The sequence below is a fragment of the Macrobrachium rosenbergii genome, chromosome 12 (assembly GCF_040412425.1).
Source record: "Macrobrachium rosenbergii isolate ZJJX-2024 chromosome 12, ASM4041242v1, whole genome shotgun sequence".
Taxonomy (NCBI): domain Eukaryota; kingdom Metazoa; phylum Arthropoda; class Malacostraca; order Decapoda; family Palaemonidae; genus Macrobrachium; species Macrobrachium rosenbergii.
Genome location: NC_089752.1, coordinates 109,787,674 through 109,806,852, shown reverse-complemented (window position 1 = coordinate 109,806,852; position 19,179 = coordinate 109,787,674). Strand labels below are relative to the sequence as shown.

The following is a 19,179-nucleotide window of genomic DNA, read 5'->3' as shown; positions in this document are numbered from 1 at the left end:
CCTTGTAACTGCCGATCAAGCAGTGAAACCTGGGAATTGAACCAACATCGATACTTATCCCTCTCCTTGATCCCATAGTATTTGATACATACAACCCTTCAATGATTTCTTTTTGTTTTTTTGTGCGCTTCGTCTTATGGTGTGGGACTCAAATCATACACGAGTTCTTCATGTTTCCATTTCTCTCCATTTCCCCTATTCATTTAAGCCATCAATATCTTGCTACTAAGTCATTTGATAGTTTCTACTGCTTCCTCTTACATTAACATCCTCATTCATAACTCTACTTCACTTTAGAGTAAGAAAAGAAGTTACAAAAACCTGTCCAGAGGTTTTACCACACATAGAAGGAACAGTCTCATACTATTCTTTTTGGTGTGACCATCGGAATTTCCAGTGCCTCATTCCTGATCTCGTGTTTTGTTCCTAAGAGTTCGGCTATGGCCCACGACCCAATTTTCTGCTTCAGATGCCCGAGACCGTTTACGGGCCACGTTCCTCAGCTACTTATTATCCATGCAAAAATCCGTTACGTCATTTTCAAGTGCATAGCTGCAGTCTCGTTAAAATTCTCAGTTATTTCTTCTTGCAGATAACCTAAATATTTTCTTCGTATTCCTTGCTAACCCTAGACCCTGTGCGAATATTACTACTGACTTCCATGTAATACCAGTCATCCCGCGCAACCACTCGCACGCACACACATACATACATACATACATACATATATATATATATATATATATATATATATATATATATATATATATATATATATATATATATATATATATATAAATGTATAGTCTTTTCTAATTGCTTTCATGTCTTTATCCATAACACTTATTTGTATGTTTAAATATGAGAATATTTTCTCCTTGCTAAACCTCTAAGGCATTATTATGCAGACAAAGATCTCACTTGATATGCACCCATGGGAACAGAGTTAAGAGTCACTGTAGTTGCAGCAGCAGTAGTAGCCTAAACATAATGCTAATAAGAGCAATCTTCGGGTTAGTAACAAATGTCACTGCCTTTAATTTAGCAAAACAAATTTGTAGCAAGGCTGAGCCCAGATTGTATGCCCTAGCTTGAATAAAATCTTTATTTCAAATCCATGTCTTATGCATTTACCGTCATTGCACCTGATAGGAAACGGGCATTGACCCCAGGGATTCATAAGCATACATTTAAAAACAAGAAAATCTTAAGTCATTTCAAGTATCGTTAAATGTGACTGATGATTGTACGTTTGTGTATAATTGCTCGTGTGTGGGTGCTTGTTTGTGTGTGTTCATGTGTTTGAGAGAGAGATTACAGCCAGCCTTCTAATTATGTATGGAATTCTACTAGGGCTCAACGGGTAGGTGTGAAATTACTCCCCCCCCCACCCCGCCAAACCTCCGCCCTCCAGAAAAAAAAAGGATGAGGAAATTAGCAAACATATGATCCACCAGTTTAACAAATGGATTGGCAGGTGTCTGCAAGATTGAAATTCCTTTCATGGCTCTTTCCCATTATTTACATACTCATAAAAGGTCAGCTGTTTCCATTAGCACCGTCTGTTCAAAATACAAATGTTTTCGTTTATGATTAAGACATTCCTGGCATTTCCAGTGTAGGGTGGTTTGCATTCAGGAACAAGAATAAGCCATTTAAGGTGTGAAAATTGAGCTAGGAGAGGCGTAGACGAATACATAAATGAAATGGTAGACAAGGGCTTACAAGCAACCTTAAAAACGACAGTCTTTGGGTAAACAACAGTGTTAACTGAACCGATGGGCCTCATGTGATGCCAGTCAGTGTTTATTCCACGCTCAGTATAACTTTGGTTTTTGTTTTAAATCCGCAATTGGATAAACGATTACTATGAACGAAAAGGTTAACAGCCATGATTTTATGAATCATATATGTTTTTTTTATGAATAATTGCTTTAGTCCTTTTTCATACAGGTTAATAGACATGTTATTTATAAATCATATATATTTCCTTTTATGAATAACCCGTTTACTCTTATTTTCATACAGGTTGCATTGCGAGAGTATTAATTTCTCCAATTTCAGACTTCGTGGGCGGAATAGCGGCGATCGGAACCAACGAAACCGAGACAGCAAGTAACGTCGGTGCCCCTCGTACGGGTTGCATTGACCTCAATCCCTCCTGCTCCGGCTGGGGTGCCCGAGGAGAGTGCGAGTCCAACCCTCCTTTCATGCTCGTCAATTGTCCCGTGACGTGTAACTCTTGCTCGCCACAAGGTAAGAATAAATTAGAGTTATGGACAACTTTCGAGTGGAGTTAGTTTCGATTGCCCTCTTCCAGGTGGAATGGTGCCTTTGTTGCAGGGTATTATGTACTTGGTGGTTAGGTGATTGTTGTAGGTTTCAACCAGGGCAAGGAGAGCACTGGATATTAGCCTCGTCCTGGAAAGCTTGCTGAAATCCGGAAGGCTAGAGCCTTCTGGAGCCACTTATGCTGAGGTGAAAAAGGCGTGTCGTTTTAATATCTCTCTCTCTCTCTCTCTCTCTCTCTCTCTCTCTCTCTCTATATATATATATATATATATATATATATATATATATATATATATATATATATATATATACATATATATGTATATCACACCTCAGGTAACATATAAATACAGTGTCTGTGATTAGTGTGTATATATATCTATATATATAATGTATGTATGTATATATATATGTATATATATATATATATATATATATATATATATATATATATATATATATATATATATATATATATATATATATATATATATATATATATATATATATATATATATATATTTGTTCTTGCACTTGCAAAGAGACTAGCAAGGATGAGAAATAAATAAAATGGAGGCGGAAATCATTCCTTTATATGTCCTTATAAATCTGTACTTTTTAACTTATCAGTTTTATGTTTATCAAAATATAGAACGCTAACTGTTGTAATTGCAATACGATATTCAAGTAATTACATGTTCCTATTTATTTCTGGGTGAATCCCAGGTGCTTTTGTGTTACCATTTGCTGAATACGTTCGTCATTGCCTTCTTGTTTACGTACGCTCTCTCTCTCTCTCCATATGCATGAATTATCATAAATAACGGTTGCCAAACTTTCTCGTCGTAGCAAAGGACAACTGCGTAAACAGAGGAGATGAATTATCCTGCGAGCTCTCCGCATCCCTAGGACTCTGCCTCGTCAATCCTTCCTACAATCTGCGATTCTGCGCAGGGTCCTGTAAGAAGTTCATCGACATTTGCAAAGAGCAGTCTGATGTAAGAGGTAAGATGATGGCGAACAACAGTACGGTAATCTTTGGTTGTACATCTCCATCCTCTATGTTACTGTGCTGATAAAGTGAATAAAAAAAAAAAAAATGTATATATATATATATATATATATATATATATATATATATATATATATATATATATATATAATTATATATGTACATATAAATTTATATATTTATATGCACAGTGTATATAATACAGATATACTGTATATATATATATATATATATATATATATATATATATATATATATATATATATATATATATATATATATATATATATTTGAAAGAAGGTGGATTGATTTGAAAGCAAAACCCCGACTTTTCATCATTCAAGGTTATTATAACATAAAATATATAACTTTGTATTGATCGAGTTTATATACAGTACATACACACATATATGTATATATATATACGTGTACATATATACATATATATGTGTATATATATATATATATATATATATATATATATATATATATATATATATATATATATATATATATATATATATACATATATACGTGTATATATGTACACGTATATATATACATATATGTGTGTATGTATATAAACTCGATCAATACAAAGTTATATATTTTATGTTATAATAACCTTGAATGATGAAAAGTCGGTAGGGTTTTGCTTTCAGTCAATCCACCTTCTTTCAAATGATTTTCCAAACACTTCAGCAGTATGATTTATTTTGCCATCGGGACACACAATATAGTTTTCTACTTCTCCTGTTTCGTTCTCTGAATCATGAATGAGACAGCCAGCACTCCTCGAGTGGTCACTTTTAAACTTTACAAGAATTGGATCTCTTGACCTTATTCATTATTCTTAGAGGCTTTCAAACTATCAGCCGCTTAATGTTGTGGTTGTCGACAATTCAATGGACAACTCCTCGGCATTTCTACAACCTTGAACTTTCTCGTCTTTCTTCATAATCGAAATATGTTTCATGCATTGATACCTTGGCATATCTGTGAATATTCTTCAGGATTCAAATGTATATACAATACATGCGCGGGCATGTGCATATCAGTAAGACATTCATATACTTGTAACTATGGTAAATCAGTCATATTGAATGAATGTTGAAGGAAACATCTATTTAAGATGTGTAGCGTAATTTTGAGTTTTTATATTCCCACACTAATCCCACCAGAAACATCCAGAGGTTATAAATCAAAAGTTTCAACCAAATCACAAAAAGAAAATAAGTCATTTTTTTCAATTTCTGTGAACTCTATAGAATTTTTTTTATGCTAGTCTCCATAAGAATTGCGCTGTTGGATACAAAAACCCAGTAAAATAGTTACGAGTACAGCGGAACAACAGAAGGCTACAATAATCTCCTAAAACTCATCAGAATAAAACTTACTTTTTCGTCGTAACGCACATGCATGAGTAAACTGCACTTACGTCTATTATAAAGTTTTATTATACATGTCAATATATGGAGCGTATATCCAGTAAAACTTCACTATTTTCAGATACTTCCAGCTGTACCACCTTGAGGACTGTTACAGATCCTGAATTTGGTGAGTATTTTGAGACTCTTCCTGTAGAAAGCACTAAAAACCTCCAGATTTCAAACTAATAGTCAAATTTTAATACATGACCTTCACGAAGGTCAACAAGGCGTATTTTTTATCAGGCCGTGTTCAGAATCAATCGATCTCTGCTAACAAATAAATAGATGTGGACAGATGTCAAAAGTTAGCATTCTACCTCCCTGGAGCGCTTGTATCTTGAATCAACTCTGAGTGTCCTTCTTACCAAGAAAAGTTACTCAAGAATAATAACGTCGGGAGAAGTTGTATTTTAAAGAGAGAAATTAATTTGTAAAGAAGCTGCTCATAATGGAGAAAGATATACTCTGGGGTACAATACTGAAATAATTTAGCATATGCACAAATGGCTTAATATAGGGGGATCAGCTTGTACTCATACCAATGGCGTTAAGACCCAGCAAACTCCAGTCAGATGAGGATATTACAGCTTCTTGAAAGTAAGGAAGTAAGACGAGAAGATGGAAGACGACACCATGCAGATTACGAATGAACAATACGTGCCCCATCCATAAATACTTGATGTCTGGCAATTAACAGTCGTTTTGCAATGAATGTTTGGTTCGCAGGACTTAGGAGCATTCGCGGGTTGAAAACCCCTGTGTTAGGTATCTTTGAAGTTACCTCTATGAAGTTAAGTATACCTTAGTTTTACCAGACCACTGAGCTGATTAACAGCTCTCCTAGGGCTGGCCCGAAGGATTAGACTTATTTAGGTCCACCTCTTTGGCACTTTTGGTAATTTCAGAAGGTGGTCTTATGCAGGTTTAAATACATTTGGCTTTATTCAGATTTTTAATTAGGAGTTGTTAAGCTTTTAAGAATCATAATTGCACGAGTAAATAAGTTTGCCATAGGTTGTGATAACAGTCTGTTTTCTAGATATATTTTGATTTCTCCTTTTACTTCTGTGTTTAAGCTGTAACCTGAACACTTGATTATTAAAACACAGCTGTAACATTTGAGTTTTGGAATATGATAGACTTCATGCAAGAATTAATGAACAGTGGATAATATCAGAAAAAGAAATTATATGATCGATCTGGTTATATTACTGCTTTCATTTTGCCAGTTTAGTCTCTTTTTCATAACCCTTATTATTTTATGAAAATTAAAGAAAATTGTGAGTGATACAATAACCGTCAACATTCTATTTGATTACATCATTTTAGAGATCCTTTGTCATGTAGTTTGTAATAAAAAAAAGTCTCTGATATTTTTCATTCACTCAAGAGTGTAGCGTCATTCCATCGCCTTTTTCATGTGTTTTGTAATGAAGTATCAACTAATATTTTTCATTCACTCAGAGTGTGGCGTCATTCCATCGCCCAGTCGAAGGGGATTGGCGCCCGGAAGAAATTTCATATACGAATTGATTCGAAGTCCAAGAAGGCTGTCGTCTCCCGATCCTGATCAGTGGAGCCCATCGCAATATCTCACGGGTTCCACCAAGCCCCGAAGAAAACGCCCGAGGAAAACAGCAAAGAAAAGAAAACATAAGTTCCACGGGATTAAAAAGCGGAGACGTAAGGGGGACAGGAACGAGGGGACGGGAGACGATCGTCAACAAGTCCCAACTGACTGTGCCTGTGAAATAGTAGATGGAGTTTGCCTATGCCCAAACGCCACTACGACCACTACTACGACCACTACTACGACGACGACGACGACTTCTACGACACCTTCTACGACGACTTCGACCGAGAGCAACTGCGGTACCATCGTCAGGACCAACACTCAGACGGAAGTCACGGTGATGCAACCATCTGACTGGCTTCCCATCTTGATTCCAGTTGCTGCCGTGGTGGCTCCCGCTGTGGCCATTCCACTGGGCGTCGGGATTCCGCTGGGAATAGCGGAGGCTGAACCTCCTCCACCACCACCACCTCCCCTCCCCTCTCCTCCTCCTCCTCCTCCACCTCCACCTCCTCCACCACCACCTCCTCCTCCCTCCTCCTCCTCCTCCTCCTCCTCCTCAACAGGAGAGTAACTGAAAGTGCTGCCAGGGCATTGGTACCCAACTGTGGTCATTATGGGTACAAAAGATTAAAGCGAGATCTAGATGACCTGATATATCGACACACAGGAAGACCCCTGGACCCTAAAGTAATCGAGTTACTGGACGCTATAAACTACTGCAGGGTGAGACTTTACTTTTCTTTAAAAACTTTGCCCCCTAGATTCCCTAATTTCAAGAGTAGGAGTAGTGTCTGGTCACTCGAATTTCGGTTTATAAATGACACCATAAGAGAAGAAGTGGTGTTTATCTAAATATTAGGTATTTCTGTTAGGGCTGCTGTCATTGCATAGCAATCCATGTCAAGATATTTTTACAACCTTATACCAGTTTGTATTTCCTGAATTGATATTTTTTAATGTCATCGACATCAAAGACTAAAAAAAGTCTAAATGGTTGATATTTACGTGAAATATGATTGGCTGTTCAAAAGTGAATATGAACGAAAAAACTGATCTTAGTGAGGCCTTCCAAAGGAAGCAGAGAATTAAGAAACAGAAAAATTAAGTTTTTCCCCAGCAAAATTTTTTTACGTTTTCTATAGGAACCAAAACTTGTCTAAATAAGTTTCCTTAATTATAAATACTTAATTGTTTCACATCGTTTAATGCTCAGTTAATAGGAAATTGAATAGAAAACTTTACATCAGTACTACTAGGTAAGGAGACAGCCAGACGATTTCTTTTCAAGAAGTACATTGGACTTTCACCCAGTGATATGGCAGGTATTACATGATTGATAATAATGTGTCATCCTTAAATATACAGCTTGTATAATTAATGATAAAAATAATATAGTGGGGGTAACATTCCAATTTTTAAACTCTTCTTTCCAGTATGGATCAGCAGAGCGACCAAATGCTTTAGCTGCTCAATACGCATTAAGAGGCGGTCCAGCGGATGTGGAACCTCCCAAATATTGGCCTGGATTTGTAAGTACATCAGAGGAATTTCCTTTTTCGACTTGCAGACATTACAAAGTTAACAGATGTGATGATAATAGAAATATTTTACTGAAATCAATTTATTTCGTACAACTACCTTTTATAATGAATGTCTGGAATCATAGTTTCTAACTGTCGGTGATTTGTCAAGTCAGCTTGTGACAGGATTTCGCTGAGTCAGTGGGTGCTCTTTCAAGTTTTACAGTAGGTAACATTGAGTGTTCTTATTTTCCCAATGTGTTTGGAGGTTGGAATCTAGCAGGGATTAATGCCATAGCTTTTAAAATAATTAAATTCAGAAGTATATCACTAATCCTTCTGTTAACTTGAACATCGAATGCTTTCTGTCGAGAATTCTTTTGTGGCGTAGACTGATTTAGTTAGTTGGGTAACAAACAGTTATTTTCTTAAACTTGAGTAGCACAAATTGAACGCTTAAGGCCGTTTTTAAAACACAGTTTTCATCGTAACAAAATTCTAAATATGATAAAGACTAAATATTTATTTTGAAGTGATGCGGAATGACTTTCAAATTTAAAAAAGAAGAAAAATAGTCGAGATCTCGGCTTAAGCATTGACTGATTTTATAATTGCTATTTTGATCGATCCTTAATTTCAGCAATGACTGGTCATCATGATTAATTGGAAAAATATTTTTTTTAGTTCTTCGATGAGTCTAATATTATATATATGGAATTCGACAACTCTGTTCTTTAAGCTGGTATCAATATTTTCAAAATATGGAAAATCAGTTTCTTAGAAGAATTGATAGTGACAGCATTTCAAATCTTCGTGGGCATTATTTACTATTGTTTATTCAACTGGGCAATTAATAAGCATCAAATCTGCGAAGGACTAATTTCTTCAATTAGATTTTTTTATATTTACTTCACAGACCGTGATTCATTTCTGATGCAAAACTATCATAGAGTCTCAGAGTTTAGCTCTAAACGATACAAATTTGACCAGAAAATTTCTAGTCTTTGATATCATCAACTTCTCTGACTGGATAGGCAAATTTTCTGAAGTATATACAATAAGCATAGTATTCTCTGTAACAGTCTGTAAAAATGATTTTGCTAGGCTATAAGTTTCATTGGTCCTGACAGCATATTTAAGAAACAAAATATCGAAAGAAACATTTAGATGCCAAATAGAAGTAGATTAAGCATCTTATTAGTTATCTGCAGGCTATATGCTGTCTAGCTATATGTCCATCAATGTATGTGTTTATTCATACATACATATATACAGACATATTGATTTGTGATAACAGACATATGCTTAAAAAGCTTTATCTATAATCACAGAGTTATCCAGCATTGTTCATTCATAACGGGCCCGAGGACGACAACAGTGGTTTCCCAGTAACTCCACCTCAAGGATCCAGTTTTCTTCCAAATGTTCCTCCTCCTCCTCCTTCTCCTCTTCCTGCAATCGCTGCTCCTGCTGGGGTTCCTCAATTACCAGATGTGACAGAACCACCTTCGGGAACACCTGCACCTGGTGTATTACCTGCTACTGCAGGTCCTACAGGGATATTCACGCCTCCTGAAGGCCCTGTAGTGATAGTCGCTCCTCCTGAAAGCCCCTCGGTGACAAAAGCACCCCCAGAAGATTCTTCAGTGACTGGACCACCTCCTGGAAGACCTGCAGTGACGGAAGCAGTTCCTGAAGGACCTGCAGTGACAGCAGCAGCTCCTGAAGGACCTGCAGTGACGGAAGCAACTCCTGAAGGACCTGCAGTGACGGAAGCAACTCCTGAAGGACCTGCAGAGACGGAAGCAACTCGTGAAGGACCTGCAGTGACGGAAGCAGTTCCTGAAGGTCCCGCAGTGACAGAGGCAGCTTCTGAAGGTCCTGCAGTGATAGAAACACCTCCAGGAGCCCCTGGTGTCGCAAGAGCCCCTGGTGTAGCAGGGACCCCTGGGCTGGTGCCGGCAGCTGTTGGTTCAACTGATGTTCAAGAAAACGTTAATGATAGAGATAAATTCTTCTGCGGAGGGGCACTTATAACCACCTCGCACATCCTCACAGCTGCTCATTGCCTCGTCACCATAAGGTACCTGTGGTCCTCATCTCTTTTTGAAAAGATACATTTTCTATCTTCCGTGTTTATCGTTCTAGATGCTATGATTAGCGGTTATCATTTATCTAAGATTAGGAGATTGCCAGTTTCTTTATGCATATTCTGAGGAATAATGTTAGGAATCTTTCTTACCCTACATCATCCCGTAACTCAGGTTTGAAGATGCAGGAAATAAAAAAAAAGAAACGTACTTTAGCGTGCGTTCTAAACATGGTTTATATTCCAAAGCCGTAAATGAAATCAGTAGTCTAACTAATTAAAAAAAAAAAAACTCAAAATCATAATCTAAAAGTATCCCATCTCTTCAGTGCTCCAACTAATCTGAAAGTTTGACAACTCACCACCTTCAGTTGCCCTTTTGTCAGAAGAAATTTTTTGCTTGTTAGGCCAAAAGTTTTCTATTTTAGTTTTCTGTAAAAGAAAACTATTGAGATGGCTATTGTCTGTCCGTCCGCACATTTTCTGTCCGCCCTCAGATCTTAAAAACTACTCAGGCTAGAGGGCTGCACATCGGTGTGCTGATCATCCACCTTCCAATCATCAAACACAAATTTGCAGCCCTCTATCCTCAGTAGTTTTTATTTTATTTAAGGTTAAAGTTAACCATAATCGTTCATCTGGCAACGATATAGGCCATGCCACCACCGGGCAGTGGTTAAAGTTTATGGGCCGCGGAGGACCACCGAGAAGAAAGATAGATGTTTTCGGTGGCCTTGATTATACGATGTACAGAAAAATCGATTGCGCCAAAGAAACTTCGGCCCATTTTTTATTTGTTTTATTTAAGGTTAAAGTTAGCATTATACGCTGTACAGAAAACTTGATTGCGCCGAAGAAACTTCGGCGCATTTTTAACTTGTTTTTTCTGAGACCAAACAAATATCACAAATTTATTGTTAGCAAAACACAAGTTCAGCGACTTTCTTGTCTCTCAGGCCATCCGTCATCCGTCTCGGCGAGAGAGATTTCACCAGGACCACAGAGAGCAAAGCTATCGACTACGAAGTCAGGAAAATCACTTTGCATCCTGACTATGACCCTAGATACAGATACAATGACCTTGCGGTAAGTTCATCCATTTTCAGAATACTCGTTTAATTACAGAGTTTATACATTCCGCGTACATGGATATAAGCGTCACAGTTTGGCGAGGTGAATAAAGGCTGCAAGGGTCAGTGCCTTCAAAAGAGTTATAAGGGAAAGAGTTGAATTAACTACAATACAAAGAGTTCAAGTAACTTGAAAGGTAAGATTTAATATATTTACAGAAATGTAACATATGTATCCAACTTAGTTTAGACGTATGAAACTTCAGTGCTTAATTTATATATATATATATATATATATATATATATATATATATATATATATATATATATATATATATATATATATATATATATATATATATATATATATATATATATAATATATTTATATATGTATATATATAAATATATATATATATATATATATATATATATATATATATATATATATATATATATATATATATATATATATATATATATATATATATATATATATATGCATTTATGAATAAATATGGTAAGAATGTTGCATTAAATGCTGATTAAATAAATAAGACGAATCCATCTATTGAAGGAACACACACACACACACACACACACACACACATATATATATATATATATATATATATATATATATATATATATATATATATATATATATATATATATATATATATATATATATATATATATATATATATAGGTGTTTGCGTGTGTCTGTGTGTTTGTAAATATTTTTCTTTTCATTTCATAGGTAATCGAACTAGAGACCGAAGTGGCTTTCACACCTCTCATTCGACCGTACTGCCTGCCTTCCTCAAAACAATTCCTAGACGGCCTTTCCTGTACCGTATCCGGATGGGGAACTCGTCCTAACGGTAAGAATCCTTCGGATACGGATTTACTCACGATAACCTCCGCTCTGGTCCAAGTGAGAAAAATGACGAAGCAATTTCTGTGATGTACGTTCATAATCCTCTATTGCCTTTATTCTATTTTTATTATTTTTTTTTGTCATTTCCTCTTGTTCCCTTCAGAAATAGCGTCGACGCTCCTGCTAAATGTAGAGGTCACTGTGAGATCCTTGGACGAATGCAACGCTCTGTACGAAGAGGCTCAAGACCTTTTCACGGAGGAGTACCCGAATAAGTTGGACGACACTCTCCTGTGCGCTGGTGGGGGCGTCGGCAGAGATGTGTGCCGGGTAAGTCTTTGTTTTGTAGTCAACGTTATGTATGTTTTGTAGTAGGGATGGCTACGTGGTGATTCATAAACGGTCACACACACACGCACGCACACACATTACTGATACACAGGCAAGCACACTACCAATACACTTGCATGAATGTTCATATATGGGCGAGTACTTGCTGTGTGTGTGTGTGTGCGTACGTGTTTATGCAAACATTAGAGTTCATCTGTTTATTTCCGCAACGTGAAACTCCAAATTTACTCAGTCTTTACAATGCGAGATGTAGCCATTGCCACATCTAAGATTAATGACTATAATATTGCTAATTTTTTTTTTTATCTAGATCGTAGTATAATTCGGATATATAATCTCGTTGCATATTAAAATTATCACCATAATTTTAGTTTACCCATAGTGATAAGAAAAATCCCCTGTTCTTTTCTTTTTTTTGACAATTTCTTTCTGTCGTAAACTATTACTAACAAAAATAATTTTCATTTGTATATAGTTAAATTATGGAGAAGCTTCAAATCAAGTTCAATTTAAGAATTTATAAAGGTGTTCAGTGTTTCAAATCCTACACACGAGGATCATTTACGAAAATTTTATAATTACCGGCATCCGGCATCGATAACTGCAAGATTTTCCTGTGATTCTACATTTTCTTTAGTTTTCCATTATTCCCTTCTATGTGATCTCCTCAGTTAGAGACATTCCTCTCTGAAGTTTGTCTCAGTCCAGTTAGAGTGTTCTTTGATTTATTAATAATAATAATAATAATCACTTTCTTCATTATGTTTACAGTATTTATGTTGGTTTTATCTGGATTCTAAAACGACGATCAACTCGCGGCAGATCAAGAACTCTTGTAATGATGTAGTTCGACTGTCTTTACATAAAATTGTCATTTAAAAGTTGTAGAGAATATTACATTTTTAGTCATGAGGTTATTACTCTCGTTAATATCATAGCTTTTACATCTCTTGAGGCTGTTCATTGACTATAACATCAACTACCACTCATTATCAGATTCCGATTTATCTCAAAGGAAACTCGTAGCGTTTCATTCTGGATTCCTGAATGGATGAATACCCAGCTTGAAAATGATCATTTGCCATTCGGTATCGCCGTAGGTACCAGGAGATGATTTGCAGTATATTAAAAGAATTCTCGTTATAACAGAAATACAAAACAATAAATTTTCAAGATTGGTGAAAATCTCTTCACCCGTTAAAAATTCTTCATTGAATTTCATTGAATTATTGTTGTTCGTCCTCATGTTGATGAACCCGTCCCATACACAGATATTTGTCGATAACTGATCAATAGGAATTCTGAACTTCCAGTTGCGAGGTGATCTCGCCCACCTACGGAACGAATTTACTCGGAGAGTCGACAGAGGGAATAAAGGAACGCAATTGCTAATCTTTATCATTTAAGGAATAACGACATGTTGAATCACATCGTCTCCTACTTTATCCAGCCCTTTGTTGGCCGAGTCGGTTGAGCTTCAGACTGTCATTCGATGGGCCGGAGTTCAGTTCCCGCGGCCGGCTGATGAAGAGTTAGAGGAATTTTTGTTTCTGGTGATAGAAATTCATTTTTCGTTATAATGTGGTTCGGATTCCACAATAAGCTGTAGGTCCCGTTGCTAAGTAACCAATTGATTCTTAGCCACGTAAAATAAGTCTAATCCTTCGGGCCAGCCCTAGGAGAGCTGTTAATCAGCTCAGTGGTCTGGTAAAACTAAGATATACTTAACTTTTCCTACTTTATCCTTTCCGCTCTAACAACAACACGATCTCAAAAGCCCAAATAACCATTTAGGATGTGACTTTTTCCTAGGGTGATTCGGGCGGCCCGCTGGTGTACGAAGGCGGAGATGGGCGCAGCGAGGAAGTGGGCGTGGTCAGCAGCGGTATCGGGTGCGGTGACCCCCGATACCCGGGCATCTACTCCCGTACGGACGCCTTCCTGGCATGGATAGATTCCGTCGTTTACGGCGTCTGTGCCCGGGTATTGACGGTGCCATAGATTCGTCAGGACATTCGTTGATTTTTTTTTTTTTTTTGCCTAAGCGTTCAGGGCTCTCTGTATTTATTTATTTATTTATTTATTTATTTATTTATATATTTATTTATTTATTTATTTATTTATATCCTACCTTCCCCGTAGGGCGGTAGTACCGTCAGTGCACCTCATGGGGTGCACTGTAGACATTACCAAAGGTTCTTGTAGCGTCCCTTCGGCCCCTAGCTGCAACCTATTTCATTTCTTTTACTGTACCTCCATTCATATTACCTTTCTTCCATCTTACTATCCACCCTCGCCTGACAATGATTTCATAGTACAACTGCGAGGTTTTCCTCCTGTTTCACCTTTCACGTCTACCTACTCTCAATTTCCTTTCCAGCGCTGAATGACCTCGTGGGTCCCAGTGCTTGGCCTTTGGCCTAAACTCTATATTCCATTCCATTCCTATATCCTACCTCGTTATTTCAAACCCTCTTATAACTACTCACAGATAGGTACATAAATATATCCATATGGACACACACTCACACACACACACACACACACACACGTACAAACGCAAGCTATAAAATGTTAGATACAGTTAACTATAAAGTTATTATGATGCGTTATATTCAGCAATATTTGCATGCAGTATAATGGCGCCCATATCCAAAAAATGTTTGCTTGCATGCATATATATATGTATGTATATATGTATATATATATATATATATATATATATATATATATATATATATATATATTACACCAGGTTGCATCAATAATTTTATAAGTTCTGAAATAATTATTTGTCTGTAAATTAACGCGGTTCACAAATGTACATGTGATCTCGTAGTTTGTACACAAAAGGCATTTGAATAAGTAGTGAAACTGTAAGTCGTTAACGTAATTCTAAATAAAATTACCTACGTGAAAGCATAGGATGAAATGGAAGCACAATTTGTACAATTATAAATGTTTAGTCCATAGACCATGTCTGCTCGCTGTAATGAATGACGCAGCGCACCGACCGGTCCATCTACAGCCATAAATGATAGAAGCAGCGTAATGCAATTACCGAGTAAATTTAGGAGTATCCGCGAATGCGTGAATCAAAGAACTTTAATTTTCTTTTTCTGCAACTGACCGTCAACAGCGAAAAATAGACATCAAAGTTTGCGCAGCCATGTTTGATGTTTGCTGATCAAGGGTAATGGTGAAAGTAAAGGACTCAAAAATCAAAATTCCTTTATCGAGGTCAAAGGTTGTCGTTTGAGGGTCAGAATCCTGAGAAGAAAAAATGACAGCCAGTTGTGAAAAAAAAAAAAAACAATAACATAAAGATATACGATGCAGTGAGGCCCACGCAGGCGATGATTACCAACGGAGATTTTCACAGCCACACGCACTAAAGTGCTTGCGACACCAGCTGGTAAGAACGAAAGGAAAGAGACCCACCAAAAAGAATAAGAAAAAAAAAGAGACATTATTTCATGCGTCTGTGTCGGAGATGACACCAGGTTTTGCCAACGGAGATTTCTGTTTATTCGGGAGGTTTCAAGTATAGGAAAAAGCAGTCGCGTCATGCATATTCATTTCCTTCATAATGGAAATGTCGAAAGGACTGGTTTATTTGCGTAGCACGAAACCTGTCGATGTAAGGTTTAATAGCCCGCTGACAAGTGCATGTGTACTTACGAAAATGAGGCAAATAACTGGAAAATCGATGCATGAGTATGAACATACGAATAACTCAAGTCAGGAATTTTTAATTTTAGGCTGTCAAGCCAAGCTCCAGGGCACTTTCGGCCAATCAGCGCTTAAGACAGTGAAAAGATGAAGTTGGAGCGGTTGGACAGCAAGGTTAAGAGATTCAGGAGATCAAGGAGATGAAGTACAAGGATCATGAAGTGAAATTGGGAGAAGACCCTATAGTTGCATTAAGAAGTAATATTTAGAGGTGCTGGCCAGAAAGACTAAAAAAGTATGCGGAAACAGAGGTCGCTGCAAATCCCCTTTAGTAATTCCAGGACCCACTCATGAGTGGGTTCTGAGTAATGCCCACAGTGCATCACGTGAGGTGAACAGAAGACGCTACTCCCGTGCCGGGATATCTCACATATCGAAAATTACCAAAATATGGTTAAACAGTATTTCCAAAACAGCCGGGTTGCATGTTTAGATTTACATCCTAGGAAAAGAATAAACCTTTTGATTTGATGAACCAAAATATTACCTTTTCCCATCAAATAGCAATTTTCATATTTAAAGTTGAATAATGGTGTTATTGAAAAAGGAATGGCCTTTGATAACCTCCGCGACTAACCAATGGAATTATAGTATTTGAAGTTACCAAAATTTTTTTCATGTAATTCAGTAGTCTCAATAAGCCAATCAACTTGTCTATCAGGAAGATAAGTATGCAGTTATATTATTGCTATATGTAAAATACAGTTCACAATGAAAAATTCCCAGTCATTGCTCGTTTAATTAGGTTTTCATAATCATTAACAAAAAGCAAGATGTAAGGAACAGATTTTCCGCGATTGGAGTAATGCATTTTATCCGCACCTTTTGAAAGAGGATTGTTCGAGTCATGATTTTTATGACTTCAAAAGGGTGATTGTAAGTTTTATTTATGTTATCGAGAAACATGAACACATGTTTATTCTGATATACGACAGTTATCGAAGGCGTTGTACTGTACTTTGTATATACTCAACTTATAAATCAGGTAACATTTAGATTTTATGAAATTCAGGCCTTCATGCCAAGCGCTGGGGCAACTTCGGCTATTCAGGTCTTAAGACAGTGGAAAGAGGGATTTGGAGTGGTTTGGACAGCGAGACAAAGAGATCCAGAATCGAAAGATAAAGTACAAGGGCTTAAAGATGGAACTAGGAGTAAACCCCACGAGTGTACTAAGAATTGGTAAGAGGTTGGACAGCAAGACTGAATAAAGGAGGCAGAACTAAAGGTTAGGTAAAAAGTTTAAAAAGGAGTGTAGCTTTATGCCCAAGTGACTCTCAGCACCTTTTGGCAAACGCCTGAAGTGCACCACGTGACCTGCACTGACGACCCTACCTTCCTTCGGGAAAGACCAAATAAGAGATGCCAAAGTATACTTAATAAGGAAGGTATCGTACAAATCCTTCAGGTAGATGTGAATTTGGTTGTTGTATTAATAGGACATCCCATGTTCATTTTGTTTTTGAGTATGGTTACTCGCTGTTGAAGAGTTCTTTTAGTTCAATGCTGCACTCGGAGGATAAGCAAGGAATGCCTTCCATATTTCTTTATTTTGTTTGGTTAGGTTGCTGCTCTCTTAATAAAATTGATGTAAATAAAAAAATAGCATTGTATCTTTATCCTACAAGTTGTTTATTATCATGGCCCTTCGCTGGACTGAAGTTTCTTACGGGTGAGTTAAGATATCCCCCTAATTTGGACAAGTATGCAAATATATTTGTCAAAATAGGGGGGATTTTATCACTTCCGATGACATCTCTGTCATGTTAAACTCGAGAACGTAACATACGTAATCTTGGAGTTAATTTTCGAAGGTAATTTTAGGAGGTGTGATAATGTTTTGACCTGGAAGGTTTTAGGATTTGCCATATTAACTCACTTGGGATTCTAGGTTGAGTTATTTTTTTGGAGGAGGACACTCAGGAATTCTAGGTTAGGCTATTTTTTGGAGGAGGACACTCAGGAATTCTAGGTTAGGCTATTTTTTGGAGGAGGACACTCAGAAATTCTAGGTTAGGCTTTTCTTTGAGGAGGACACTCAGAGATTCTAGGTTACGGTTTTTTTTGGAAGAGGGCATTCAGGGATTCTAGGTTAGACCATTTTTTGGAGGAGGACACTCGAGGATTCTAGGTTAGGCTATTTTTTGGAGGAGGGCACACAGGGATTCTAGGTTAGGCTGTTTTTTGGAGGAGGACACGCAGGGATTCTAGGTTAGGCTATTTTTTGGAGGAGGACACTCAGGGATTTTAGGTTAGGCTATTTTTTAGAAGAGGAGACTCAGAGATTCTAGGTTAGGCTATTTTTTGGAGAACACTCAAGGATTCTAGGTTAGACTATTATTTGGAGGAGGACACTCAGGGATTCTAGGTTGGGCTATTTTTTGGAGGAGGACACTCAGGAATTCTAGGTTAGGCTAATTTTTGGAGGAGGACACTCATGGGTTCTAGGTTAGGCTATTTTTTGGAGGGGGACGCTCAGAAATTCTAGGTTAGGATATTTTTGGGAGGAGGACACTCAGTGCTTCTAGGTTAGGCTGTTTTTTGGAGGAGGACACTCAGGGATTCTGGGTTAGGTTATTTTTTGGAGGAGGACACTCAGGGATTCTGGGTTAGGTTATTTTTTGGAGGAGGACACTCAGAGATTCTAGGTTAGGATATTTTTGGAAGGAGGACACTCAGGGATTCTAGGTTAGGATATTTTTTGGAGGAGGACTCTCGGGAAATTTAGGTTAGGATATTTTTGGGAGGAAGACACTCAGGGCTTGTAGATTAGGCTGTTTTTTGGAGGAGGACACTCAGGGATTCTAGGTTAGGCTAATTTTTGGAGGAGGACACTCGGGAATTATAGGTTAGGATATTTTTTGGAGGAGGACACTCATGGATTCTAGGTTAGGCTGTTTTTTGGGGGAGGACACTCAGGAATTCTAGGTTAGGATATTTTTGGGAGGAGGACACTCAGGCATTTTAGGTTAGGCTATTTTTTGGAGGAGGACACTCAGGGATTCTAGGTTAGGCTGTTTTTTGGAGGAGGACCATCAGGGATTCTAGTTAGACCATTTTTTGGAGGAGGACACTCAGGAATTTTAGGTTAGAATATTTTTTGGAGGAGGACACTCAGGGATATATATATATATATATATATATATATATATATATATATATATATATATATATATATATATATATATATATATATATATATATATATATATATATATATATATATA

At 37.1% G+C, this 19,179-nt stretch overlaps 1 protein-coding gene across 1 annotated transcript in view; it reads left to right on the top strand.

Annotated features, from left to right (window-relative positions):
• LOC136843859 (uncharacterized) overlaps positions 1-15,539 on the top strand; it is a 22,345-nt gene extending 6,806 nt beyond the window's left edge. The window contains 11 exon segments of the mRNA XM_067112698.1: positions 2,065-2,256; positions 3,142-3,297; positions 4,814-4,861; positions 6,199-6,815; positions 6,818-7,033; positions 7,744-7,839; positions 9,162-9,913; positions 10,876-11,005; positions 11,750-11,873; positions 12,033-12,199; positions 14,033-15,539. Of these exon segments, the coding sequence (XP_066968799.1) occupies positions 2,065-2,256; positions 3,142-3,297; positions 4,814-4,861; positions 6,199-6,815; positions 6,818-7,033; positions 7,744-7,839; positions 9,162-9,913; positions 10,876-11,005; positions 11,750-11,873; positions 12,033-12,199; positions 14,033-14,221 (2,687 nt within the window). The 3' untranslated portion in view covers positions 14,222-15,539.
• Positions 15,540-19,179: the final 3,640 nt, after the last annotated feature.